The 27,819-nt window shown below is 41.9% G+C and overlaps 1 protein-coding gene across 2 annotated transcripts in view; it reads right to left on the bottom strand.

The window, feature by feature from the left end:
• TESK2 (testis associated actin remodelling kinase 2) overlaps positions 1-23,005 on the bottom strand; it is a 74,674-nt gene extending 51,669 nt beyond the window's left edge. The window contains exons 1-2 of one of the 2 annotated variants that reach the window (XM_084211894.1): positions 22,944-23,005; positions 12,698-12,998 (exon numbers count right to left, since the gene is read on the bottom strand). In XM_084211894.1, the coding sequence (XP_084068020.1) occupies positions 12,698-12,916 (219 nt within the window). In that variant the 5' untranslated portion in view covers positions 12,917-12,998; positions 22,944-23,005. Of the gene's footprint in view, positions 1-12,697; positions 13,273-22,943 lie in introns of those variants that run through there. The other variant, XM_084211895.1, reaches the window with a different exon arrangement.
• Between the last annotated feature and the right edge of the window lie 4,814 nt (positions 23,006-27,819).

Here is a 27,819-nt window from a genome sequence, read left to right as displayed (position 1 = left end):
GAAGAACATTTCCTAATACTGATATTGTAAATCTGCCAACACAGCTTTCAGCTGTGCTTCTAGTTTTTCATTGCATTTTCGTTATTTTCCAAATCATCATTATATAGCTGCAAGTATTTTGTCACAGTTCTCTTCCAAACTTCATTTAACTGCTTTCCAGTTTTTCCTTACCTTCCCCTCCTTCTGGCATCCAGCCTCACTGCTTAAATACATTTACAGATCTTTCCTTATACAGCCTACTCCATAAAATCATGTTGCTGCTCTAGCACACACACCAATTTTTTGTTCATTCTTTTACACACCTTTGTCTTCATCTGGCCATTTCACCTTCACCTTTGCTGCCATGTATCCAAAGCACCATTTTAACCCCTCTGGTCCAAACATTTCACCTTCCTTGTGTTTCCTTCTCTGTCTTCATTTAATTTACAAGTATTTGATTTTTGATGACAAGACATTCCCTTAGCTACCATTCTAGACCATTTGCAGTACATGTTTTACACAATTTTATTTTGATTGACTGAGTTAAAAATAAAGCTTGTGAAGCACGTGAGATGAAGCAGTAATCACTGTTAGAGAGAAGAGGCTTCATCATAAAAGTACCTACCAAATGACAGGAAAAAAGTCTTTCACAAGGAAGCAGACCAGCAATTTGGCTCTGATACAAAACTTCTCTCAAGCACAGACTACTTCCTTGCTGTGACAGCAGAAGAAATATTTTTAAAAAACATAGGGTCAGCTGTATTTTATCCAAGTCTCACAGTCAAGCCACCAAGTCATCACACTTCCAGGGATGTATATTCACGCCTCAAGGTCGAATGTGCAAGAAGAATGCCTTAACTCTATGGTTGATTGGAAGAAGCTCCCTTCAGCAAAGATAAACCTGTTCTTCAGCTCAGATCATACTGCTTATAAGACTAATCTGAAATGTTTTTCTTAACATGAAAATGTATCCACTGTCAGATACACACACTCACTCATAGCAGCGATGTCTGTATCAAATCAAAAATTTCATATCACTAGGAAATTTGCAATGACAAATAGAAGCTGAAAGAAATACACCAGTTCAAATAATAGTAAGCTGCTATGTTGATGCCAGAGAGTCAGATGGGTTGTGGCTGTTTTCAGAGCAGTAATACAGAATGTCACTATACTACAACTTCTTGCAGTAAGAAGAGAGACGTGCCAAATGTAACAAAACTTTGCCAAACAAAACTAGTCAGCATGTGTTACAAGAGCTTTAGCACAGGTTCAGAAGATCTACAGAAACTAGGCACAGAATAAACCCCAAAACCTTTCAAAAGTCTGGCAGCAATTGTGATTGTACTAATTTCTAATGCTAAAAAGAGTTGAGAGACATACACAGAAAAAGCTGGAGACTTTACCATTTTCCCTTTAGTACAAAAGCTCAGTACTAGTCAAACAAAGCTCCTAATTTGATAACTTTAGTAACTTCTAGCACCACCAATTCAGCAAAGAAATATATTCAATTACTAGAGAATATTCCACACCTACAGTCAAATTACCCAATGATTTTTTCCAAACTAAAGTGAATTTCTAATCAGTATTACAGCAGTACCATTGATACTTTGTAAATCCACTTGTGTGCCAAAAAACCCTAAATTTTTCTTTTGTGTTTTGTTTTTTCTTCATTGCCCACTGTAATCTAGAAGCAGGGCCCAAAATAGAGCACCCTTTTCTTTTAAACAAACCATTTATTGATAGGAATCTCTGCACATATCTCTGCCTCTGCCATTAACTTGATCTCAATCAAGCCATAAAGGCAAAAAGAGACTACAGTCTTATTTTGAGAGAAAGCACAAATTGATCAGAGGACTATTGTTCCACAGTTTGAGATGAGAAATAAACAGGCACAGCCCAGGGTGGGGAAGCTGACTGATTTTGTAGCCACTTCAGCAGAATGTAACCATATAAACTTTCCTCTGCAATCCAGCACATGGAACACAGACACTGGGTGAGCACTGCTTTACCACAACCTCAGTAAACAGCTCAGCCATGTACTTTATACCTGAGTAATATCACAGTCAGGAAAGAAAAAAAAAATGAGTTTGAAGTTCATAACTGAGAGCTTATTCCTAATTTTCAGTGCTAGCTATCCTCAGCTCACTGAGCAGCCCAGAGCATGCTACTCCCTTTCTCTTGTTACTTAACTGGTCTATAAAATTGAGGTGATATTATCTACCTGCCAGAAAACTGGAAGATTGACATCTGCAAATGACTGCTGTAACATCCAAGGATAATACATAATCAGATACCATATCTGTGTTCCTATTTTCCCATTTAATTTTTAATACTTATGGTTAAATATTTCCCATGTTATTATGGGTTTATCCTGTATAAAAGATAATGATACTTACATAATCTGCAGATGTTTTTGAAGAAATCAATACTTTGGACTGAGTTTTCCTGACACACAAATTGTATCTTCTAGCTTTTACAGTGTATGAACATTTTGGCACTGAGCACACAGTCCCCCCCACTGCATCAATAATCTCATCATTGGAATTCAAACACATTTGTGGGGTTTCTTTTCAAAACTGTATGGGAGCCTTGACAGAAAGTTCTGTTTGGGGCAGAAATAATTTCCTTAGATTTCCATTATAAATCTTTCAAATAAACATTACCATGCATAAGTAAGGAAGTCTGTCTCACCTTTCAGAACAGAGCCGACTGACATAGAACTATTGCTATTATAATTGCAACACTTAAAAACTTGATCACAACCACAAATAAAAAGAGAGCAGAGAGCAGGAAGAAGCCACATTTTGCTTCCTTGAAGATACTTCAGCTTTTATAAATTGATACAGTTAATAATTTTCAGGGTACAGCCAAAACCAAATATTCTAAGTAATTTCTTGTTATTTAAGTCCTCATGAAACTGCTCGTCTTGAGAGTTAGGTTCTTACACAAGCAGCTAAGTAAATATGCCATGCAATAATTTCTTATGTCTCCTCATAGCCTGTAAAGGCTAGGAAGCACAGGAATTGGATTTGCAGGACTTAACTGCAGGCAGCTGATGTGAACGTTACAAAGCAGCAGCAGTGAGTCAGTGTGAGACACACTGTCAGCTCCGGATTAGTTAACAAAGCAACGCTGTCTCGGTATCCATCACTCCAGCGGATGTTTCAGAGCTCTGTCCTCTCCTCAACCCCTAATGCCACCAGAACATCAAACAGGGCCCCACCTTGCAGAGCTGCTACCAGCGCAAAGGGCCCTGCAGCCACCCCAGAGCACCTCCCTGCAGTTCCAGCCTCAGTGAGGGACAGCAGCTGTGGCAACTCCCAGACACAGGAAGCACGTGGACGGGAGAAGTTCCTGCACTTTGGATACGGCCTCAGCATCTATTGGGAAGAAGTTTTGGATTGCTTGCATACAGAATGCCAATAACTGCAGAAGAAAAGATTCAAATAAACCCTGTCATACAGGCTTTAGAGCTCCTTTCTCGAATCACTTCCAATGGCTGCTAAGGAGCTATGGAGAAGCATTCCCTATGGATCTGAGAGTGTAACCATTTCTATTCTGTTTGTGCCATCAATAGTAATTTGCAGTTCTCATTTTTACATTTCATATTAGGCAGTAACACATATGCATTTGTATGCATTAACATCACAGACACTCCCCAGGCACAGGTAGTGAAATCCACCACTGAAATATATTTAACTGTCCCCTGCTGCCAACCCCAGTAAATAGGAGTCCAGAGAGGTGCCTCAGAGGTGGCTCACAAAGCTTTTAAGTGATGCTTTCTTGTTCTCTAGGCGCAGTCATGTTAACACTGGACATACGCCAGCACAGTTATTTGAAGAACAGTAAATCAGCACCTGTCTCTCAGTATCAGCTATGAATGAGCTTACACAAATGTGCATGTTTGCCAGCTGGCAAAACACAGAAAATCCCAGAGCTGCCAACCCAGCACATCTCCATCCAGAAGAGAAAACTAAACAGATCTCGTTTAACCATGCTTGAGAAATTATTATGGAAAACAAGACAAAAAAGAACACAAACATTTCAGTGCCAAGGGAATCTTGCCACCTGTTTTGCCCTGGGAAAACTGCACAATGATACCCAGATTGGCAATTTTCCGACAGGAGGAAATCAAAGGCCCAAAGGACTCTGAACTACAGCAGTCACTGTACTAAACACAAAATCCAAATGGGGGTTATCTCCTATTGCAAGGTACTTGTTACAGTACCAGTGTCTTTCTTACTGTTGACAGAATTTGTGAGCGCTCTGTTTGTGAGGACAACAAAGACTTACCTCAGACATTCCATGTATCAGCTCTTCAGCAAGGCTGAGGAGAGGCCAGGTTTTCAATCAGGTAAAAAATCCATTTCAAAATGGACAATTTTACATTAAACTATGTTCCTTTTTTTTTCTATGTTCCTTTTTTTTCTGACAGAAAATTCTTTAACATCAAGTTTGTTTCAGTGATTTTTATTCTGCCTTTTTAGTCGTCAAACAAATTGTTCATTTCAGGGTAGTTCTATCATATTTTCTAAATATTTATTTCTTCAACAGCGAAGCTGACACAATCAGAGAAAGTGAAACATAGTGTAAGAACTGGTTCGCCCATTTTTATTTTGTGATACTCATTAGAGTTCTAGACTTAACTGCAGTGATGCCAAGCAGGACAGTAGGAAGAAGCATTATGGAAGCACAGTTTTGGAAATTTTCTTAAAATATTTCAGTAACACTACAAAAGACAGGCTTTCATTAAATCTGCAGCCTGGTTATCCTTCAATCCTGTTTCCTCAGCTGATGTTTTAAGATGATTATAACATGCATATCTTAGGACTTCTACCCAGAAAATAAATTAATAAAACCCAGAACTTGTTTCAGATAGCAAATATGAGTTAGCCCTCCATTCTACCTTGTATTTCAAAGAATTTTCAATTCTGCTAAAAGTAAGAGTGCTCTACACTTAGATATATGCAAATATCATTAAAATTCAGAATTGCTAAGTGGGGAGGAAGTGAGTATTTTGCCCCAATGGTGCAATCCATAAAAACTAACAACACAGATGAGGTTCTTAATTCCTATATTAATGACCTGCTGGAGCACAGCCTATTTATTACTACTTCTCCCTATAGCCTATGCCCTATAAAAGCATTTGCTAATTAAGTGACAAGGACTAGGATGACAGCAGCTTGGCACCTCAATGGCAAAAAAAAAAACATTAGCAAGAAGAGTCTGGTTAAGTGGTTACCATACATATCATCTTAGCAGTTGAAAGAAGGGCTCCAAAGGACTGATACTTCACACATCAGTGTGAGAAAAATCAAACTCACAAGAGTTATGCATTTATCCCTCAGTTCCACAATGGTGCTTCTTCCTACTCCTGACAAGGACCAGAATAGATCAAAATCACCTCTCTAATAAAACCCCAGAGTTTGAAGTGAAGTTTCAGAGTTATTTTAGCCTCCTTGGCTGGATTACATAATACAGTGACTGTATTCCCAAACAGTTAGTAGCTCGTTTTAGCATCATAACTTCACAGGAGAGACCTTTAGCCTCCAATACCTTACTTCTGTCACCTGGAGCAAAGTGAGTTTCCTTCACTAGTCAAAGGGAAAAGATTTTCAGCTCAAAATTCAATCCCATAAAAAAAATTAGGCCAAAAGGTATATATGGACAAGAAGAGTTGCTGTCTGTTTTTCTAACTGGCATCATATCACACAGGAAGGGCAGGGACAAGAACAATGACTCTACACCTGAGTGAGGAAAGATAGGCCTTGGTCAAATGGGCATCACTTTTCAATCACAGAGCATATTCCCCATGCCTAAAAGATCAAATATTATATCTACAAAATCAAACACAGGATAATCCACTTACCATTCCCTATTCCTTTTCCACCCTAAAAAGATGGCTTCTGCCACTATTCGTCATAAGCAGACCTTGAAGTATCTCATTTCACCTGATGTGGCTACAGCAGTTTCAAGATAAAAAAACCCACACATCAGTTTAAAAAAAAAAATTCCTATTGTCTAGACCATGACTTTCCAAATTTGGTGGTACTATACTGCTGTAAGCTAAAACTTCCTCAATACTTTACCAAACTTAATCAAGAACATTCTAAAAAGATAATAAAGATGGCCATAAATATCACTAATAAAGCAACAGGAAAGAAAAAAATTTTGATTGGTAAGGCACATCCCATTGACGCTTTTTTAAAATAAGTACAATTCTTATTAGAGCTTTTAGCCATTGGGCTTTATAATGCTTTTGTCATTACACTGAAGAGCACCTTCAAATAACTATTTCCTTATTGTAAGTCTGTTTATGCACTGTAATGACAACTTTTATACAGCAAACACATTAAGACTAAAGTCATCCACTGAATCACTTCTCTAGTTATTAAACCAAGTTTTATTGTTACTTTGTCCTCATGTGTTAACACCAAGTTAACAACTTGTGTTCTCCAACTCTTCTAAAGTCAAATATCCAATGTTGAAAAAGTATTTAAAGCCTAAAATTTCAAAGTTAATACTTAATAGAACAATTAAAATGAAGTATCTTTTAAGCCTATCAAATAGTATCACAAATATCATGAATACTGTGTGATCTCACCTCTAACGTTTTACAAAGTTTTTGAAAAACACTTAGGTGTTCAGACACTTACATTTAGGCCTCTGATCAGGCTGCTAATTCCAGAGGCAAATAAGATCCTTTCCCAGTACAAACCTTTCAACAAATGTTCAAAACAACACATGACAAAGTGAGAAAACTTTGAAACTGAAGCCATAATGACAAAGAAAAAGCTTGAGAAAGTTGAGATTTCCAGTGAAATTTTACATTATCAATGCTGCTCTCTGAGTACTCTTAACCTGAATACCAGAAAATCTACATGTTATGCAGAAAGGTGTTTTCGTTGAGTTTCAAATTTCTAAATTGACAGCGCTACTATTTTGCTCCTTAAGACAAAGTGACAATCACTGTCGATAGAGAAGGTATGAGGAAAGCATTTATCAATGATGGAAAGCAATTCTTCCAGATGCTTTCTCAATTCCTCAATAAATTTGTACCATCCCTTTTCCAGGAGCTTCTCCCCTCCACTCAAGCAGGTGAAGGGCCATCCTGCAAAGACCAGCAATAATGCACAGACTCACATTTAGATTTAAAACCCTTCGACAGTTCAAATATTGCAGTGCCTGTTTATCAGATAAAACCCAAGTTAATAAAGATTCCAGTGCAGGAAAATGTTGTATGCAAACTCTGATACTGTTTCCAACACCTTCTGCAGTGGGATTTTGCTGAGCGTGGGCTGAAAACCAAGCAGCAGGTCCCTTGCTTTTTTTTCCTGTACTTTTTCCATGTCCTATTTGTAGTCATATCCTCCTTTTAATATGAACTGGCATTCCCTTCCTTGCATGCTCATTTTTATAACTACTCAAATATCTGCTTTCCTCCTTCCACACACTCACAGACATGTTACTCTTCTGACTAAATGCCACAGGAAAATAGAAACCTCTGTCAGTAATGAGTTGCTAGTAGAGTCAATAAGCAAATAGGAAGGACCAGCTGTAGAAACAACTCAAACTGGGAGGTTCTATCTATAAAAGGATCATTTAAAAATAATAAATTATAGCCTGGATACACCAAAGGAGGCTGTAGAATCTTTTATGATGGAAGTTTAAAGGACAAGCCAAAAGTAGCTGCCAAGAACTGAGCAGAAATACTTATGCCTGGCTTAGCTAAGGATACTGTAGTAGTTCTCATAACATCCCGGCCTAGATTTACATTAATTTTCAATTTAGGTAATAACATTGATTAAGCAAAATGTATCCATGTTTTGCAATAGCAATATAAATAGACTTCTGTAAGGCATCTGACTTCTGAGGCATCCATGCGTCAACTGACTACAACATGTTACAGACTGGCCAGGGACAGTCTGAAGATACCCTGCTTTGTCATGTCCAAGTGTAAGACAGGGGAGTCTCTTCAAGAACTAAGCAAGGTCTCCTCTACCTCAATGTTCTGCATTGCCTTCCTCCTGAGGGAAGCTGCCACTACCCTGTTCATGTTATTTCACTAACCGGAGAAGGCCACTTCATATCTTAAATCTATCTGAGCAAAAATCAACATACCCAAATGAAAACCTTCATTGCAAACAAGGATTGAAGGCTACAGAACAGGAGGTCCACATCCATTAAACCTAAGGTACTAATGTGACGATAGCAACAAGTGATGCGCATTGTAAGAGTGTTACACAAAGCTGAAGGATGGTTTTTACATGCTGTTGTCGAGAAAACTAGGGCATGGTATTGTCTTTGAGATCTTCAATTCAGAACTGAATTTGAAAACCAGCAAAGGAGGTAGGTATATCTGTGCTGTATGTGGTGTCAATGTATGCTCTAGACAAAGTTCCAGTTACTGGTAAAATTCAAAGACCTTAGGTGGTGTGGCAGTGTGTGTAATGATCCAGTAACTCTTCCAAATCTTAACTGTTTGAGAAGTTTATAATGCCTTTATTTTTAGACATAGAGTTCAACTATAAGACATTATAGGCAAAGTATAACATGATACAGATATTCATGCTCACCAAGACAGATACCCTTTTTTTTTTGGTCAAGAGAGCTCTCACAACTTTTGGGTCTGAAATCTCATGAGTTCATCCCTCACTCACTCTACTGTTCTGTTCCTACTCTGCACCATTATTCTAGTTAAGCCATGTCAAACCTAGGTCAAAGGCAACAGAAGAAAGTGACATTAAATATTTCTGCACTTGACTCCTCACGGCCTGCAAAATTACAGACAAACAGAGAGAAATGTTAATCTAAATGGTAACGAAGTTATAAAGTACAAAAAAAACCTTCCCATTGAGTCACTTTGGGAAAGCCAGATCAGTAGCATCTCTTAAACCTCCCACAGCCTAGAACAAGATGTTCCAGAGATCAAGCCCAGCACCATGACAATGTGCCCATGACACAATGTGCCCATGACACACAATATCATAAATTATACACTATCTAGTATCATTTATTATTTGTATGTTTAGAAGTGACAGAACTACCAGTTTTATCCTAAGTGCATTATGAGTACTTGATAAAAAGAATTATGTATGCATTCTCCAGAATACCTGTGAGCACAACTCCAGCCTCGTTTTTCCTTTCACATTAGACAGTTGGATGCTGCTTATCTCTAAACACCCTGAAGACATTAAATAAATACTAGAAACAGGATCCTAGCCTCAGGTACAAGGTACGTATTTGGACAGGCACACCTTTCCTGATCAGTCAGCACTTTCGAAAGTCAAAGAACATTAATTTGACCACATAAATCAAGACTAACAACTAATTAATGAATTGGGGACCATCACTCCAGGGTATTCAAATAGGAGGCCTCACAGTACAAGCACATACAGCACAAACACCTTGAGGATACTGATCCTTTTGCACCCACCATCCATCTTGTTAAGACATGCCTTCTCTTTGTATTTATATTTGGTATAATACTTGGTATAATACATATACCAATATATGTATACTTGGTATAATATATATATCAAGCATACATATAAGTATGATGCCTTCTCTTTGTATTTATACTTGGCCTTGTACAATAGTGTATTGGATCAATGACTCCTGTTTTCCTGTGTACATAAATAATAAACTGCAAAAAGTCCATTTTTAACACTGAAATGTCACAAATATTTCCAGTCTCTCTCAAAAGTTCAGCTACAGAATGCAGAGGCAAAAAATAACTGAAGGAAATTCACGGCAACTTGAATACTTAGTACTGAACCTGAAGATAAATGTGAATAGAAGATCATCCTGGATTTTAATCTGACTGCTGCTCCAGACGCACATTTTATAATTAATAGTAACTATTTCCTAATGCAATACTTCATTTTAGTATAATGCTTGGATTCCCCCACAATTCCTTACAGCTTCATCAGCCGGTTTTCCCAACAGTTTAAGGGTTTGGGATCGTGGCTGTTCATTTATACAAATGGTCTCTGCCCAGCTTGAACTTAAAAGCAAACCTCAGGGTGCTGCACTTGCCATTGAAATTTAGAACAGGCACTAGTCAGTCAGCTGCTTCAAACTAGATTGCTGATATTTTGAAAAAGTTCAGTTTTTCTAAACTAGTTTCCATAACATCTGGTATTTAGTTGAACATGAATTCACAGTGTTATAGTGATGGCTAACAAATCAAAACACTAGTTTAATACTCTAAATAAACCACATATTTTTAATATGTTTGTGAATAAAGGTGCACTAGAACTGTTAAAAGATAATTTATAGCATATATGACCATTAACATACACATCTGAGCTGTAACATACTCTTATTCACAAGTTAAGAGAAGGCAACTTCTAACCACCACAACAGACTATATTTTAAAAGAAGTTTCCACAGAAAAGGATAGAGGGGAAGAAATCACTGAAAAAAATTGTCAACTACATAGCAAAACAAAAATCTCAAACCCTTAAAATAGTCCAAGCATTCTTTGCTAAATCGCTTGAGTGAACCCAATGTATGATACAAAACAATAGACAAATAGATGATTGAAAAAGCTCTGGAGACATGGTGGGTTTTGAAACACCTTTGATCATTTAAAGGGAAGGCTTCATGGCCCTTGTAAAATTACTTACACAGTAAGTTTAGAACTATCCTAGATTTTTCTCAACTTCAATCATTAGCTGTGAGCCTGCAGATGAAACTGAAATTTAACTGTGTCCAGCCACGAGGCTGTCTTTACTGGAATCACATCAAGGTTCTCACATGAAATCTGATCATCAGCACAGCAGGATTAATGACAGAGGTGGTCAGGCTGATAAAGCTGAACAGAAACCTGCTTAAATGAGTTTGGAACTGCATCTATGATAAAGTTGTAATGTATCCTCACCCCTTCGTGCCAGAGCTGCAGAGCTCTGGTCGAAACTGATGCAAAAGAAAAGAGTTTATCACTCAGTCTCTGCCTGCAGGGGGACTGTGGTTGTTTCTGTGAAAACAGACACCAGATACTCAGACTACCACCATCACTCCCCACAGTAATGCCACCAACTCCTTGGGATGTCTACTTTAGCTCACTGTGAAGGAGAATAGGAGGGGAAGGTTTCTAAAGAATTAGAGGACTTGTTTATGTACATAAAAATAAACTGGTTATCAGGGATTTCTCTCAACAAATTCTCAAATTAATAAATTACTATAAATGCTGAAAATTAATCTTTACTTTTAGCTACCTTTTCCCCTCCACCTGAATTCTGAAATTCTCACACATAAGGAAGATCTGTTATTTCCTAGTTATTTAGACACGACCCAAGCCTATGGGTACCTTTATATATGGCACAGCAGCTTCACCATAGAAGCTGTAACGATGAATCCAGTAACATAAAGAACTTTAAAGCATTTAACATTAGAAAATATCTCCACACAAAACCAGTTGCTACAAAATGCGTTACAGAAAGTTTTTACAGGGAAATAAGACAAAAACCAACCAAACAAAAAACAACCAAAAACCCCTTGTTTTCAACTGTTACAAAAGCTGGCTTTATAAAGATATGTCCTGCACTGAGTCTCCTACACATCCCAAATAAAGTTCTCCATGTCTAGCCATTTGAAAAAATTAAAAACTTGTGTTAGCAAACTCTAAAATTTCATATAGCTAGCTAAACAGAAAAACTTCTGTGGAGTGACTCGCCTTTACACAAGAGGAATATATACATGGAGGTCTCAATGCCTTTGGGTATTAAGCAATATCAAAATAATTTCCATTTTCTAATGCAGGAATCTATTTACAGCAATAAAACTGGATAAAAATTTTTTTGGTTTAATTTCAATAAAAAAACAGATGAATTGTCATGGAATGGATATAACATACTGTAAGATAGTTTTCTGGCATTTCACTGAAATGGAAACAATGTGGAGGGTAACTCCATGCAAAGTCAGGAACTAGAACAAGGAAATAGACTATTTTTTCAATGCCTGAAATACAACTCCATGTCCTGTTCCTCTACAATAAACCTCACCAGAACAGTCAGAGCAGCAGAAACTATAAAACTGCGTTTGTCAAATTGCTTTAAAAAGATCTTTTCCATGTCCCACATTCATAACAGCAAGCCACTGACAACATCAGATTTTCTCATTAATATTATTTACTTCAATCCAATCTCTGATTATTGGAGTTTGAAGTGTGGCATAAGCAGCAAAGGAAACAGAAAAGAGCAGTTAATTGTATTGCCATTTCAGTGCAATAAAATCTGTGGTTCCAAATTCAGCAACCATGTATGGAACTCCTTAACACAAGCATCTTAGTGTTGCGAGGCAAAGATTACCAAAGGAATGTGTACTATCCCACAAAACCAATAAACCAGCTAAACTAAAGACATTTACACTTGCATATGGGAGAAACAACAGCCATCAGTGTTTAACACTACATGAATGCAAAAAGACACGTCAGGGGGCAAAAAATAAACCAATTATTTTTAGCTTTTTCTCTCTTTCTCCCACAAAGCTCGGCAACTCCTCAAATAAATTATAAGTGGCAAAAAACCAGCTGGAAGAGTGATTGAAGAAATATTTGGAGCCAGAAGTTCTTCATCTCTCACCCATTCTGAGTGAAGCAAATACAAGGACTATCATTTTACTTCAGTGGAAAGTACGTTGCCTGACAGTCTTGTACATTCTCATCATCAAACATGAAGCAACCAACATTGAGAGAAAAAAACTAAACACACACCTTGAACACCTCAGAGAAGAAACCAGAGCCAATTTTCTCACATGTGAAATCATCAAGACGAGTGAGTCTGGAAAAGGCACTTATCAGGGCTCTGTATGAAGAGGTACAAACTCTTCCTAGCTGGGATGCAGTCCCTTCTCCAGTGCTACCATCAAAGTCTTCAGCGCGCTCCAAGCGTGGTGGAAATCCTGCTATTGAATTCCGCTTACTTCGGTCCATTTTGAAAACAAAATTTTATTTCACTATGGGAGGACTTCTCACATCTTAGGTAATTTGCGGTCTTCTCTATTCTTGTTGGATCCTAAAATACAAAAAAGTCAAGATTATCATTATTGTGAAGGTATCTAATAAGTTTGATAGGACTTCAACAAGTTTACACCCATTTAAGAGAGTAAGGAAAGAAAGAAGATATCCAAGGAGGGGCAACAAAAAACAAAAAAAATAAAACAAACCACCATACAACATCAACATAAAGACAGCAACCTAATGAACTTTTCCTTTAGAGCCTGGAAATACCCTATGCTCTGGCTATTCTGAGACCAATAGGCTTGGAACTCAAAATTTAACTGGTAACAAACAACTTTCATTGCCTTCCCCCAACCCTTTCTTTTTTTACTTAAATTCTGGTTGCTACAGCAAGCAAGGGAGCCAGAGGAAACCCAAAAAATGTAACATTTTATTCTACTTCAGTTGTAGTTGGTGACCAATCTACTGCTACAGCAAGAAACTATTTCACTTTTAGGAGTGAACAAGGGATCTTCAACTATATTTTTTTTTTTTTTAATATTTTCAATCAGCATAAGGAAAGTTATTCACTTGAAGTACCAAAAACTTGTTTTTAAAACTTCCATTTATGAGCGTTCCAAGATCAATTCCTTACCTGGTAGGAACACAAGGTTATACCCACTGAACACCTAGCCCCCAAATTTATAAAAACACCAACAATCCTGCTGTAAAGTATTCTAATAACAATCTGCCAGACAAATTTTCCTCACAAAAATATTTTTTAAAGCTATATTAATTTCAGTTGAACTGAAAACATAGGAAACAAGCTACATTTGCCAAGTAGGAGAAAAGGAGAAAAAAGGAAGGAGACTAATAATTTTTTCTCTTTTTAAGAGGATGATGAAGTAATCAGGATGACTCTGGAGCCCATCAAATTCAGCTTGGACTGGCAAACTTGACAGGTATTTTAATACTGGTATTTTAAAATTTTAATTATAAAATACAGGTATTTTCATTTTTTTTCTTTAAATCTTAGACTTAGGAGGTTATTCATCTACTCCAAACTTCACTGTTCATTTACAGCAATTTGGTGACACCTACAAAGCCTGAACAAAGTGAGCAGTCACAAAGAGGATACTTTCTTTCCCCCAAGGGTGAATGAAAAACTAGAGGGAGGAGAAGGAAACAATAAAATAATTTTTTAAAAGGTGGGCAAAATAACCACAGAGCAGGCAGTTACACTTCTATTTACAAAGATGTACAGAACCTGAACAATACATTACATTTGAAAAGCATCTCAGAAACAAAGGCACACCAGCTGTCCACTGAAAACACAGCAGTGCTGCTATATCCGTGTTTTGCATGCAGTGTATCTTTCAGAGATGCTCTGTGCCAACACATCAGACAAACACATAGTCCTTCCCTGCTCTCAGAAATAAGCTCTGCTGAACTGTCTGGAATTAATTTGAGGTTGTCCACTCCAAAAACGAAGGGTGTTTATTTCAAACATCTTAACACCTCTCCAAATGGATGTCAGTGGGTATAAGGGACTCTTACCAAGGCACAATTATGAAAATTAAATCTCTATCAAATCCCACATCATGGTTTTCCTAAAGAATTCTGTATGCAGACTCCCACATGCCTAATCTTACTGCACTTTCCAGATTACAGTGGCCAACTGGCACACAGCAGATCAGGATCCAGTTTGTGATCTCGTATTCTTGACTCAGAAGCCTTGAGGGTCTGGAAAAGGCACAGAAGCACCACAGGAAGATAAAGCCTGTTACATGTCCTCAATGGAGAAAAACAGCCCAGAGAATCTCCTCAGCTACAGACAAGATGCCTGGGAGTTTCCAAGGCCCACTTAAATAATTCCTTTTGATCTGAAAACGACATGCTATATTTTGGTTACTTTTCACAGAGATAAAGAAAGAACTGTCTATGGAAGGAGAACAGGCAGAGGAAACCATGGTATTAACAATTCATTTTGTCGATCAGAAGATGCTATCTTTGAAGACTGACCAAAAAACATACTGTAACTGAAGGAATAATTTTTTAGAACTTATTTCCATCAGAGTAGCACCCACATGCACCAGACACTTTCTGTGGAAGGAAGCAAGCATTTGCCCCCAGAAATGCACAACCTGACAACCCAGTACCAGAGGGTACCACAGGATCACCACTCCACAGAAAGTGCAGAAGCCCAGAATAAATCCAGCGAGAAAACACATCTACACTGCAACCCAGCAAACTAAAGATTAGAAGTTCTCAGGCAAAGCAAGATAAAAAAAATAAAAGAGCAAAGACTGCTGTTGTTTTAACTAGAGGAAGATAGAACAAGTTAGATAAGCAGTATTAAACAGGAGGAAAAAAAACCTAAATCTCTCAAGTATCCAGATACCATTAACAAAACATGGCCTCAACAAAGTTTTTACATCTATTTAACAAAGGAAAAAAATCTCCCTCACACATATACACATCCTTTTGAAAAGACATGGTGAACTTTGCAAAACTGTACAAATTCCACAATGAGAGAAGCAATTCACTGTACTTCACACAAAAGAAAACCCCAAAAGGTTTTGCCATCTGGATTCCCAAGTAACCCACTCCTTCATTTTTGTCTGCTAGAGTTTACCTTTCCAGACAGCTACACAAAATCCTTGGAAAATATTAGGATACAGCTCCATTATCTTGCCCAGGATTGCATACACAGAATTAGAGGAAAATTTCAAGTGGGCACAATTCCAAGTGGGCCTCCTGTCATTTTGGCCAATTACACTAATGATCACATTCTCAATGAAATCAACCAAGGTTTAATTGACTGTCAAGTCAGTCTGAGGTACTTTAATTTACTACCTTGTATGGTTAATTAAAGTGCACTGAATGGAATCCAAGACTATCCTGTAAATCCTGTAACCAACTAAAAGGTTGTTGGGTGGTTTTTTTCATATTAAGGTTCAGCTTAAAAACTCTTAAGCTGTGCTCAACAGACAGTTAAAAGACACTACACACCAGAAAACACATTTCCTAATAAATTTTCAGCTTCCGGAACAATTTTTCCAACACTCTTATTCAGGAAAAATGCACCCCACTCTGTCAAGACCAAAGTAATTGTGAAATTCACCTCTCAAAATGCCTATCTGCCCTATTCAGCCATTTCTCACATCTCTAAAAGCAAAATTTCAGAACATTTCATGCCCTACGACATTTCAATTTCTTTGCTTACCAAAACACACCTTGAAGGAAAAAAATCCATATTAATATTATATTAAGATCAGTTTCTTCACTGAATGAATACTTTAATTGTTTAATCATAGAAATTACTATAAATGCAACTATTATCAGCATTAATTGGGTTAATTAGAGATTTACCTTTCAAAACCAGTGCTGGAGCCTGCAATTATTTAAAGATGGACACCCCACAGCAGCACATCAAGTTACACCCTTAACATCAGTGTCAAACTAACAGGTGGCATAATTAGCCAGTAATTAACATTTTATACTTCATAAAAATGGCTAAGGCTCCTCAACTTCAGCAGCATCCCTTTTATACCTCAGAGTATAAAACAAGATCCTTCCAAAAAACATTTCAACTCATTACTAAGAGGTTTTCTGTCCCCAGTATCTTTATAAATATGTGAATATTTGCACTCAAATGTCAAACTCACAATTTCCTAAAAGATGGCCCTAATAACAACAGCAATTTTTAGACACAGACCGTCGCTAGGCATTCAGCCTGGAAAGCAATAAATCTGGCAGAAGCATGTTATTAATTTGAAAAGGTTTTCTGAAGAACAAGATGCCAAAGCTTTGAAAAAAGTCATTTGCCAAGAGTTAACTATTTAAACTTGTAGTCTGATGAAGCTTCAACAGCCAGCACTACAAAAACATAAAGGAATTAAAGGAATTATGCTGGCAAGTGTCACTCCACAAAATAATAAGTCAAGAGGGAAGAAGACTTCACTGTAGTACTGTGCAAATTTCAGGTCTTCAAAGAAATGTAAAGAATGAACTTTTCCAAAGACTGAATTGACTGAGGTCCTTATCCTGGAGGGAAAAAAAAATAAAAACAAGGAAAAAAATGCTTAAAAATTAAATCAAAGAATTTAAACTGAACAGGTAAAAAGAACCAAGCACTCAACAACTTTGTTCTCAGCTGCTATCACGTGTTCCCCTAACAGAGGAAAGTTCCTTGGTTTGTCCATAACTTAGCTTCTTGTCCTTGAGAGGAAGACAATATCAAATATTTACAGATGAGGTAGCTACAAATACCAGAGCTTGGGTTATGTTTGGCCCAGCTCATCCTGAACCTGAAGTCTTTTGGACTACTTTATGGGACAAGTCTTGAGGTTCAATTTATAGTCTTACTTGTTACAACAGTGCATTTGAACAGAAAATCCCAATACTTTCTATTTTCACTTCCATGACATTTTGCTTTTATTTCATCTCTCCTGTACAGGATAATTCCCAGCTCTAGCCAGTACTGTCAAAGCATAAGCTTCCTGCAAACTAGAACTGACATTCCTCAGAAGAGACCTGCATTAGCCCTACTGCATCACTCCAGAAACTGGAAGTCTGCTGAACTGCTTCATGGTTTTATAATGAAAACAAACCTCCATGAGAGGCTAAGCTGAAACAAACAGTTCATTTATTTTGTGACTGTAGCCAAGTTTGAAATGACTAAGAGACACCAGCTATTACTGCAGAGCTCAGCATTCAGGGCCAAGGTTATAGGTTTAAAAATATTTTCAGCAGGCATAGGCATAATTTCTAGCACATATTTAGAAGGCAAATATAACTGAGGGAGAATATTAAAAACTCACAAACAAACAGAAAACTACTTGAACCTTATGCCCACAGTGTAATTATCAGCAATTTCTAGGGCCCAATTAAAATACAAAACTGAAGCTTTACTAAAGACCTTGCAACAATCCATTCCTCTCCTAGGCTGGTTTCAGTCACTCCAATCCACAGTGCAGACAGGCTCCAGCCTGGGTACAGAGCATCGCCAGAGTTAAATAAGCACTCAAGCAGATCATGTACAAGACACAGCTGCTGCTTCAAATGGATAATTTTAATACATTATGTTTGCTTAACAAAACAGAGCCCGGTAGAGACACTGAGAAGCTGCTCATGCCTTCCAGGTGTCAGCAGGCTGACATTTGCTGAGCTCTTAACAAAGAGAAAGGGAATCAAAGCCTTCTAATACCAACAGGTATTGTAACATCTCAATCTAGGAATTTCCCCCCCAGCCTCTCTGCTGGGTTTGCAATGAGGGCTGACAGCTCTATCAGCACTGAAGGTTTCACATGAGACTGGAAGCAACTTTTGTTGTTTCAATGCAGCCAGTGAGACAATCCAGAACAGCAAAGGAAAGAGAACACGAATGCCTGAAAGAGGGATGAAGACAAAGTAAACAGGCTGAATTTCATACCTGACTGACATCTCTTGGACACAATCTTACATTTATGCATCCCCACACAAGGCAGTTAAAGTATCATGTCCACAAAAAATTAAGACATTCTGTAGCCTACCCTTACTAAGCACAAGGCTGTGTGACTGGCTGCACCTTACAGTGAAACACCAAGCACCTTGTTTACTGCAGTAGCAGCTGCACAAGTGGAATAATAACATGGTCTTCACTAATTCATGACTTTCTGAAGTGAGAACAGGGCTTCCCAAAGCCGTTGTTCTTAAGGTACTGCAGACACTGATGTCTGCTGGCATTTACAAACCAATCTGAAGCTCCTGTACAACGGAAAACACAACTCACAGTATGAGAGTCACGGACCTGGAGCGTACAAGGTCAGCCTTCAAAAGCAAAGTTATTTCAACCAACTCCACTCCTGGCTGCAAAAGCTGTTACATTTCTCCAGTGCAACCAACAGGACAATCACACCAGAAAGTGGTTTAGCCACTACCAGCAATGTGTTCAACTTAACAAAAAGTGACAGGATCATATGAAAAGAAGCTTACAATCTAAGTCAGAAAGAAGACTTGGCAACAGACAACAGATGGAGCCAGTGTGATACAGTTGCTGATTATTAGATGGACTTAGTGATGAACACACAGCTCCAAATGAATATGTTAGGGAACTAATAAGCAGGAAAAGGGTTCTAAGAAAAAATTATGAACATAGACCTTTTTTTTCATCTTGCCTAGCAGAGCTCTTATTTTTGTGCCAGTTTACAAGATGCCACACTGCAAGGACACAGTAAAGAGCTCTGCCATTGTGCAAATGCATGGCTGTCTGCTACAGGAAAAATACAGAAAGGGAACCTATGATGCAAGTGAACCACAAGCTTCATTCTTTTCTGCAGCAGACACAGAAGCAACAGACCCCTCCTTCAACCCTGCATTTCTTTCATGAGTCTGTGAAACCATTTGCATAAAGGATTACAATGGTAAAGCAAATATCTGGAATCGGGGGTATAACTAAGTTACAGGAGGCCTGTGCCACCAGAGCAGCTCTTTTGAACTAACTCTGTCCTTCCACAGTCACAAAAATATGAAGAACTGAAGCAAGGCTTGCTCTGTAGGCCCTAATTTGTGCTTGGTCCCAACTGCCAGCTGTTCATCCTAATGAAAAGCCACAAAACAAATCAAAACAAAAAATACAGGAGAGCACACACTTGCCACCAGGTATAGGAAACACACCTTTGCCTTCAGTTTCAACTACTTGTTCTGCATGAAAGTTTTACAAAAACCAAAACGGACAATGGAATTACTCAACCATGTCTACAGCCTGAACACTGCAAGAATCAGAAAATGACATTTTTATTGGCATGCAACAATAATTTCCAAGGATAATGACTAAATGGAAAGGTTTATACTAGTCCACAGGGCACGTCAGAGTTTCTCATAAAAAAATCTTATCTTAGGTTGCAAATTCCACTGCCTAATTAAGTCCATGGAACTATAAGTCTGTTGATTTTGCAGACAATAAAATATGCTAGAACTCTGATCTCTATTAAAAAAAATAAACAACAACAAAAAAAAAACCCCAATCGAAGCACAAAGGCTTCTCATAAACTAACCTAAATGTTAGCTGTTGCTTTTTTTAGAGAGGCAAACAGAAACGTTTAAATAAAATTCAACTCAGTACTCTTCCAATTCAATTCATTACTCTTGAAATTATGGCTTTCAACTGTTACAGCACCACTTACAGGAACACACAAGTGGAAAGTCCCCCTACTTGAAGCAAAAACCCTCCAGACCCTCCAAGGAATACAACATTAAGAGTGACCATCAACATTTATATAGCACGTCTCACCTGAAGCAAACATACACGCACATACGCTTGAACACTCGAGCCTGTCATTAACGCGTGATTCACGTATTCTTACAGGGTTGTACTTAAACAGTAAAACCCGAGCCGAGCCCTCTCACCTCTTGGAAAAGCGAACATTTCCAAGGCAATCCCGGCCGGGCAAAGATCCGCGCCGGGCGCTGCCGGACCCTTGCCCCCGGATCAGAGCGCGCCTTTCCCGCGGCGCCCGCCGCCCCTCACCTGCCGCCACCGGGGGAGACGCGGCCCCTCCGCGCACCTGCTCCCGGAACGCCGCGCTCACCTCACGGCAGTGAGACCCCTCTGCCGGAAGGGAGCCCCTTCCCGGGAGCGGCCCCGCTCCCCGCAGCCGACCCGCCCGGACCTGCCCCGCGCCGCCCCCGCGCCGGCCGTTACCTGAGCGGCGGCGCCTGCAGGGCCCGCGGGCGGCGCGGGCTTTCATGGCCGCATCCCGCACCCGCGGCCCCTCAGCACCCCGGAGCGGGTCGGCCCCGCCGCTGCGGCCGGCGCGGGGGCCCCATGTGAGGCGGGAGCCCGGCTGCGGGACCCGGGGCCGCGACCGCCGGCTCCGCCTCCTCCTCCTCCTCCTCACGAACGCCGCCGCCCACAGCGCAGGGGCGGGAACCGGCCGGGAACCGCCCCTCCACACCAGCCAATCGGCGCCAGGCGAAGTGTGATGGACAGCACCTGTCAACCAATGGAAAAAGGAAACCGGGCGGAGGGATCCGCAGGTAGTCCGCGTGAGTGCCCCCTTCCAATTGGTCGTGGGCGCTTGAGCGACACGCTGTCTGACCAATCACAGGAGCAACAACAACTCCCGAGAGACGCGCGGGAGGCAGCGGCAGGAAGAAGAGGGGGCGTTGCTATGGGCGCCTCGCTCTCATTGGTCAGCTCCTGAGGGCGGGTTATAAATAAGAGAATCAGCCAGTAGAAGAACGAGACGAGCAGTGATGGGCGGGCGGGACAGCCAATCACCGTGTGTTTGTAGCGGCGGGGGCTGAAGCTGTCAGTGGGGTGGGCACTCGGATGTCCCGAACCTGCGGCCGGTCCCGGTCTCGGTCCCGGTCCCGGTCCCGGTCCCGGTCCCGGTCCCATCCCCATCCCCATCCCCATTCCCATCCTTGAGCTCTTCGCACGCGGCCCGCGGTGGCCGCGGCTGGGCTCATGGTGTCAGCCCTGCTGCTATTGCCTCGTACTGCCCGTCCCCTGCTGGGTTTCCCGCAGGGCCCTTCCCTTCCTCTGGCCTCCCGCTCTCTCCAGGACGGGCAACTTCAGCCTTTACTCCTCCCGATCTTCCCATCTGCCTGCCCCCCGCTCCTGGTGTCGGTCACACGGCTCTGTCGCCCCGGTCCCCGCCTGGAACCTGCTTAATCCAGCTCAGATATTCTGGGGGTTTTGCTGGCCAAGATGAAAAAAGCCTGGGATTTTTCACATACAAACTGCTATTTTTCAAATTATCACTTATCCACATGTAGGCAGCCTGTAACAGGTATGGAAAAGGACACCTTTCTTCCTGCTGCGACGGACTGCCAGATTCCAAGTATCCATTCCAAAGCACGGCAGGACTAAAACATCTCATTAAACATTTGTGAGGGGGATTTGGTTTTGGTTTACATTGGCGAGAGGTTGATTTTTTTCCCTGACCTCATCTTTGGCAGAGGCTGAGCTATTTTTACTGAAAGTCTTCAACAAACAAAGTTCATTTACTATACAGTTATGGATAGAATAACCAAAGCCCAAAGAGTTAAAAACCAGAGGAGTTGTACCTGAAAAGGGTCTTGGGCAAGAATGTGTCACTCAGCTTTGCTGTACCATATTAGTAATAAGCTTTCTCATTATCGTTCATAATTAATTTCACATCTAGTCTTTTCAGTGTGATGGAAAATGTGCTCGAGGGAGTTTGATGTTGGACACATTAGCACCAGCTCTAAATACTGAACAGAGACTTTTCCTTACAGTTGGATTAAAATCTCTCTATTCTGCAATGTCTTGATTAAATTTAGTCTCAGAATTTCAATCAAGAGTCTACAGTGAAACTTTCTTGTATGTTTAACTACAAAAGCTATTATCGTCTTTGCACAGGTAACAGATTAAAAGTACTTTTTGTGTGGGCAAAAAAAAATGTCTTGTTTTCTTAATTTCCTCCAGGATTTCCTTCACAGGAAATTTTCCCACACTCACAAATGTTAAATATCAACCACCTATTCTAATCAACATCTATTCTAATGGCAGCTCAAACACAGGGTGCAGCAAAGCTTTGGTAATTAAGCCATTAAAAATTATTATTATATCCATCATATTTTAGAGAGTGACAAAGCAGATGGAACTACCCAGATCCATCAGTCTCTTTTCTCTATATTCAAGCAGAATTGAGTCTCAGAATAAGGGTTTTTAGCAAGACTTTTTTCTTTAGAACTTTTTTTTTTTTTTTTAGTTAAATTTCAATGTTTTATATTTTGCTGGGATTTATCTCAGCAAGATTTTGTAAAGTCAGCTCTGGGGTCCTTCATGTCAGGATCCAGTGATCCCTGCGACTTTGTAGCCCGTTTAAAAAAAACAGTATCTCCCTGTTCCCTGAGGTCCTCGTCCCTGCTGTTTGGGGAGCTATTCGTTGGCTTTAAGATGACATCTGCTGGTAGGTTTTGATTACCGCTCTTTTTAGGAACTGATCCCAGAACTACGCAAATTAATCATCCCCCTGTTTCCCGCGTTAATTTCCAAAAAAAAAATTACCTCCTTTTTGTTTCCCAATCAAGATACGTGTAATTCCTGCTTTTGGGCTGCGAATGTCTTCCTGGTAATAGCCAGGAATGAGCACTGGTGCAAAGCAACACCCTTAAAACACAGCAGAGAGATCCGGTGAAGCTGAACCTCAGTTGGAAACGCTCACATCGCGTCCGTGTAACATTGCCAGAGGTCCTGTGACTCGTGACGCGCCTGAGCCCTGTTTTGAGAGGGAAATAAAACCATCTTATGAGCCCTCCCATGGCTTCATCTCAACGGCAAGTCCTGTTTTTAAAGCGGAAAAAACCGGGCATCTCAGCAGGACTTTGCCTCGCTCGGTCCCCGTCCCCGCATCGCTCTCGGCTCTGGGGATCGCCCCCCGCTCCCAGCAGGGCCCCCAGCCTGGAAATGCCTGTGCTCAGGGTATTCCTTCCCCTCTCCTCCGCATGCCCCCAGGCTGCTCCAGGCGGGGATCGGCCGCTCCAAAAAGCGGCTCTGTGCCTTTGCGGCTCGCACCTCCCTCCTGCACTCGGATCGCTTTGACATTTTAAATGGGACCGGTTTGGCAAAGGAGCAGCGCAGGTTCGCTCACGGCTGGACATAAAAACAGACAGGAGAAGGTGGGTGAGAGGAGGCAGAAGGGGGAATTCCCTTCCTCCGGGATCTGGAAATGCCCCAGGAGAGAGGTTTGGGAGATTTCTCCTCGCAAGAAGAAAGCTGATGCAATGAATCCATGTAAAGAGCAGGTGCCTTCCCCAGCAGAGGTTCTGTGGGCTCCAAAATTAAACAAGTGTCACACGACAGCAACTGTCTCTCTTCCCTCCCAAGGGACCAAGACCTTTGACCTCACAGTATTGGGATGAGATTGGGCATTTGAGTGATTTAATCCATTAAATACTTTATGTAATGAAACCCGTCAAGAAAAACCATCTTTGGGTAGGATTGGTCAAATTCTGCTCTGATTTACTTCCATGAAGATCTGAAGTCATGTCACAGGAGCTGGAAGAGAAGGTCCCCATGGGAATTCCAGGAATTTTCTCTTGATTAGTGTCAACATAGGTAGTTTTCTAGCCCCTGTCCTAGGCAGACATTTAACAGAACAGCCATGAAAAAATGATTTCTTTGGGTTTCCAGTCACACACCAAACCCCTAGATTTTGAAAACCATCTTAATCAGTTCCCTGGGAGGAGCATTCTCCCACATGTGCCTCCCTCAGCCAGCCTTGCAGGCGGCCTTTGCAGAACAGGGACAAGTTTGCTTGCGGGCGAGAGGGCATTTCCAGCTACTCTGAGCAGGGGAAGGCACAGCTGGGGCTGTGCTCTGACCCCCTGTCCCCTGTCTTGTCATGCCCATGCTCCTGGCAGCAAGGAGGGCTCCGTGGGGAGCTGTCCTCTGCACAAGAATGTCCTCTGCACAAGAATGAACTTGCCTGCTGCCCAACTGGGTTAACAATTCTCACCACTGGTGCAGACGAGGTGGCCAGTGTGTCCTTGTGCTCAAAGCCGTGCTCCACGTCAGCCCAAACCCACCACCACACGTCTCCACATGAGACCTGGCAACCATGGGAATGTCAGAGCATCTTCCCTGCTCCTCTTCCAGGAGGCTGGCACAGCACCAGACGCCCTGCCTCGGGAACTGGACAGGGATTGTTCCAGGGCAGATGGATATGCCCAAACTGACAGCTCCTGTACTGGCACTGCTGCCGCAGCCTTGCGCTCCCCTGCCTGCTCATCGTGGCCATCTGCTGCCTTGGCTGCAGTTCAGAGCCTGCCTGCCCTGGCACGGTGCTGTGGCATGGCTATCACCAAGCTCCTGGTGGTACCCTGGTTATGGAGTGGCACTGAGCTGACCAGCTGGATCCCGCCTGCTCGGGGGTGCTCCCAGCCATGAGGCTCTGCAAACACTGGGACAACGAGCCAGGACTGACCCTGTGTCACTGTGCCTTGCTTCAGCCCTGGCACAGCCCATCACACCATGCCCCAGCCCTTGGCGTGTGAGAAGCAAAGGGTGGGACCCCAATACTCAGGGCAGGCCTGGGACACGGATTCTCTCAGCAGCATCTGAACTTTTGAGATGTCTGAATACCAGTTTTGTAGGGGATAATCTTAAACATCTGATGAAGCTGAATTAGCTTTGTATTCACTCACCAAAGAGCAGAAATACAGATTTGCACTACCTTGGACCATGGTGGATGCTGAAAGAGGCCACACAGTCCTGTGAAGATCGAGGCCAACAGCCCAATGGCCATCAGCCCCACCTCTCCCGCCTCACATTGAGGCACAAAAGGGTTTCTGCATTGCCTGGTGTGCTGTTCTCACTCCCCAGCTAAGGCAAGTTATCTCTGGGATGAAAGCACAGCTTTTTGTGTCCTCAGGCTGCACAGCAGCCTCTCCTCCTCTGGTTATGCTCCTCACACTTGCACTCACTGCTTATCTCTGCAGATACAACAGTGAAGAGACTTTTCCCTTTTGTGGCACTGAAATTGGAGACCTCTGCCACCACAGGGCTCTTCAGCTAGTTCCCCCCACCAGCCACCCCAGGCCTGGGCACCTTTAGCTCTTCCCCTGCTTTCTCCAGCCCTTTTTGCAGAGCTGCAAGACCTACAAGTACCCAGATGCTACCAGTTCCCTGCTCAGCTCTCTGAGAGATCCCACTCTCTGAGCAGCCTGCTGCCAGATACATTTAGGTTTCCCAGACCCTTAATTTTCCCTGGCTCCCTGAGGCAGTGAAGTCACAGTGTTAATTGTTCCTTGCCCAGAATGAGTCTCTTAACTCTTATGCTTTGCTGTCTGATCCAAATTTTTGGGGGGTTTTATTTCAGTTCTGTTCTTCCTTTCTTCCTTTGCTGGGTTACCAAGCTGTGGAGAGCTCTTGGAACAGAAGATGAGTCAGGACAGATATGCAGAGGGAAGAAGATGATATTCCAGCCTTGAAGTCAGGTTCACTGCCTGCGTCATTGTTATTAAAAATAGATGAATGGCACTGCTCCTCGCATTGGAGGAGAGACACAGGAGATGTAATATCCTGGGCTGCTGAGCAAATGCTCCCTCTGTCTGCATGCAAGTCCCACAGTGGCATCTCCTGCTCTTTGATAAATTCTCTTTTCTTGGCTCTGACTTGTGGGATTTAATTTGCCTTTCATAAAAAAAATGGTTTAATGTTTCAGCTTTGGGAGGGGGAATGACTCACTCAATGATTAGCTCTTCTGCTCCAGTCAGTTGACTTCCATTTTCCTTGAGAATTGAAAATCCCTACAAGTGCCAAGTTGTCTTTCTTTGAGAGCAGGTTCTCTACTCATTCTGCACTAAAAAGTTTCTGGAAGATGAAAGCAGCTGTTTAGGGATGATACCTGGGCCTGTCTACCCCAAGACCATCCTAATCATGCCCCACCCTCATGAAAAAGCTAGGGGACAGGGGGCAGGCTGGGATCTGCTGGGCTCTGCAAGGCCAGGCTGAGATGTGCACCAGACGTGCTCCCAGTGTCCCTGCAAAGGGCAGAGGGGACAGAGGCCAAAGCACAAGAAATTGAATTAATTCCATGAGCCCAGAGCCCAGGTGAACCAGCCACATGCCCAGAGCCATCCCTCTGCTCAGGACTCTGCTGCAATCACTCTCCCCTGGGCTGGTGAGACAGGTGATCACTCTTCAGGGCGTGGGGGGCTGCAGGCTGCAGGTGATGGTAGCAGTGAGGCCAAAGCTCTGCCCACTCAGGGGGCACTCAGCCTGTGTCATAGCCTGGGTTTGGGGGGCACAGCCCAAGGACTGAGTTTACTTGTCCTTCCCAGGGCCAGCACCTCCATCCCTCCTGTGCCCTTACTTCCCCTCAGCTCTTGTGCTGCCACTATTTTCTATTCACTAATTTTTATATGATCTGCTTCTTCCTATTAAATTACTATAACCAGCATTATCATTATCATCTCTGGTCTGCTCCATGACTTGGCTGGCAGCCAGGAAAAATAACATAGGAGCTGAATAGAGCCACTGCAAGAGGGAGGTGTGACAGTGGCAGAAGTGGATGTTGTGGTTTTTGAGCATAAAACTTTCTTTCAGAAGTTATTCTAAATCCTCAACTCTCAGTGCTACCTAGACCTGTCTGATCTAGATGCTGCTAGGGCTTGCAAGGGTGTTTTCAGCCTTACTCAAGAACAAGCCACGAGCCTACACAGACTTGGGGGCTGCTGCCTGCTGTCTAAGGGGAATGGTTTTGCTTATTCCATGAGAAAGCAGCTGGGTACCAGTGGGATGTTAAAGTTCCCCTTCTTTTTGCTCTCTTCTCCAGTGTGGGACATTGGCAGTATCATCTTAAAGACATTATCACACAGATGCTGTCCCTTTACTTGCACCCAATTGAGCAAGAAAAGGGACAGCCAAAGGTACCTCATTAGTGTGTTAATAATAATCCTGACGAGTACAGAGATCAGCTAAATAATAGCAGTGACCTGCAGGGGGTCTCATCTGCCCAGATTTATGGTGCTACTCGCCAGCCCCTCTGAGGACTGCCAGCGCCCCTTCCTCCTTGTCCCCCAGCTGTTGAAAATACCCCGTGCAGTGTTTGTGTGCTTAATTAAAGCACAGGGACCGGTAACCTTGACGACTGACAGCCACCCTCTGTCAGCCAGCTGAGGTGGATATTACGGGTTTGGCGTCTCCAGGGAGAGGCCAGAGCAGAGAAGTGAGCCAAGCACACAGGCATTGGACAGGCTCATGAGCTGTGGGCACAGCCAGCAGTGCACATGTCCCCAGGAGCTCGTGTCCTGCTCAGGGGTGGGTGCCTGGGGACATGCCCTGGTCCCTCTCTGGTGAGACGTGGCTCCTGGCCCGGGTGATGCACAGCGCAGCACGGAGAGACCAAGCCTGTCTGGAGCAAAGGGAGCTGTGGTCTCTT

This window comes from Fringilla coelebs, assembly GCF_963513975.1.
Source record: "Fringilla coelebs genome assembly, chromosome: 9".
NCBI classification, from domain to species: Eukaryota; Metazoa; Chordata; class Aves; order Passeriformes; family Fringillidae; genus Fringilla; species Fringilla coelebs.
Note: the sequence above shows the minus strand (reverse complement) of the source record. Positions and strands in the feature narration are given on the sequence as shown.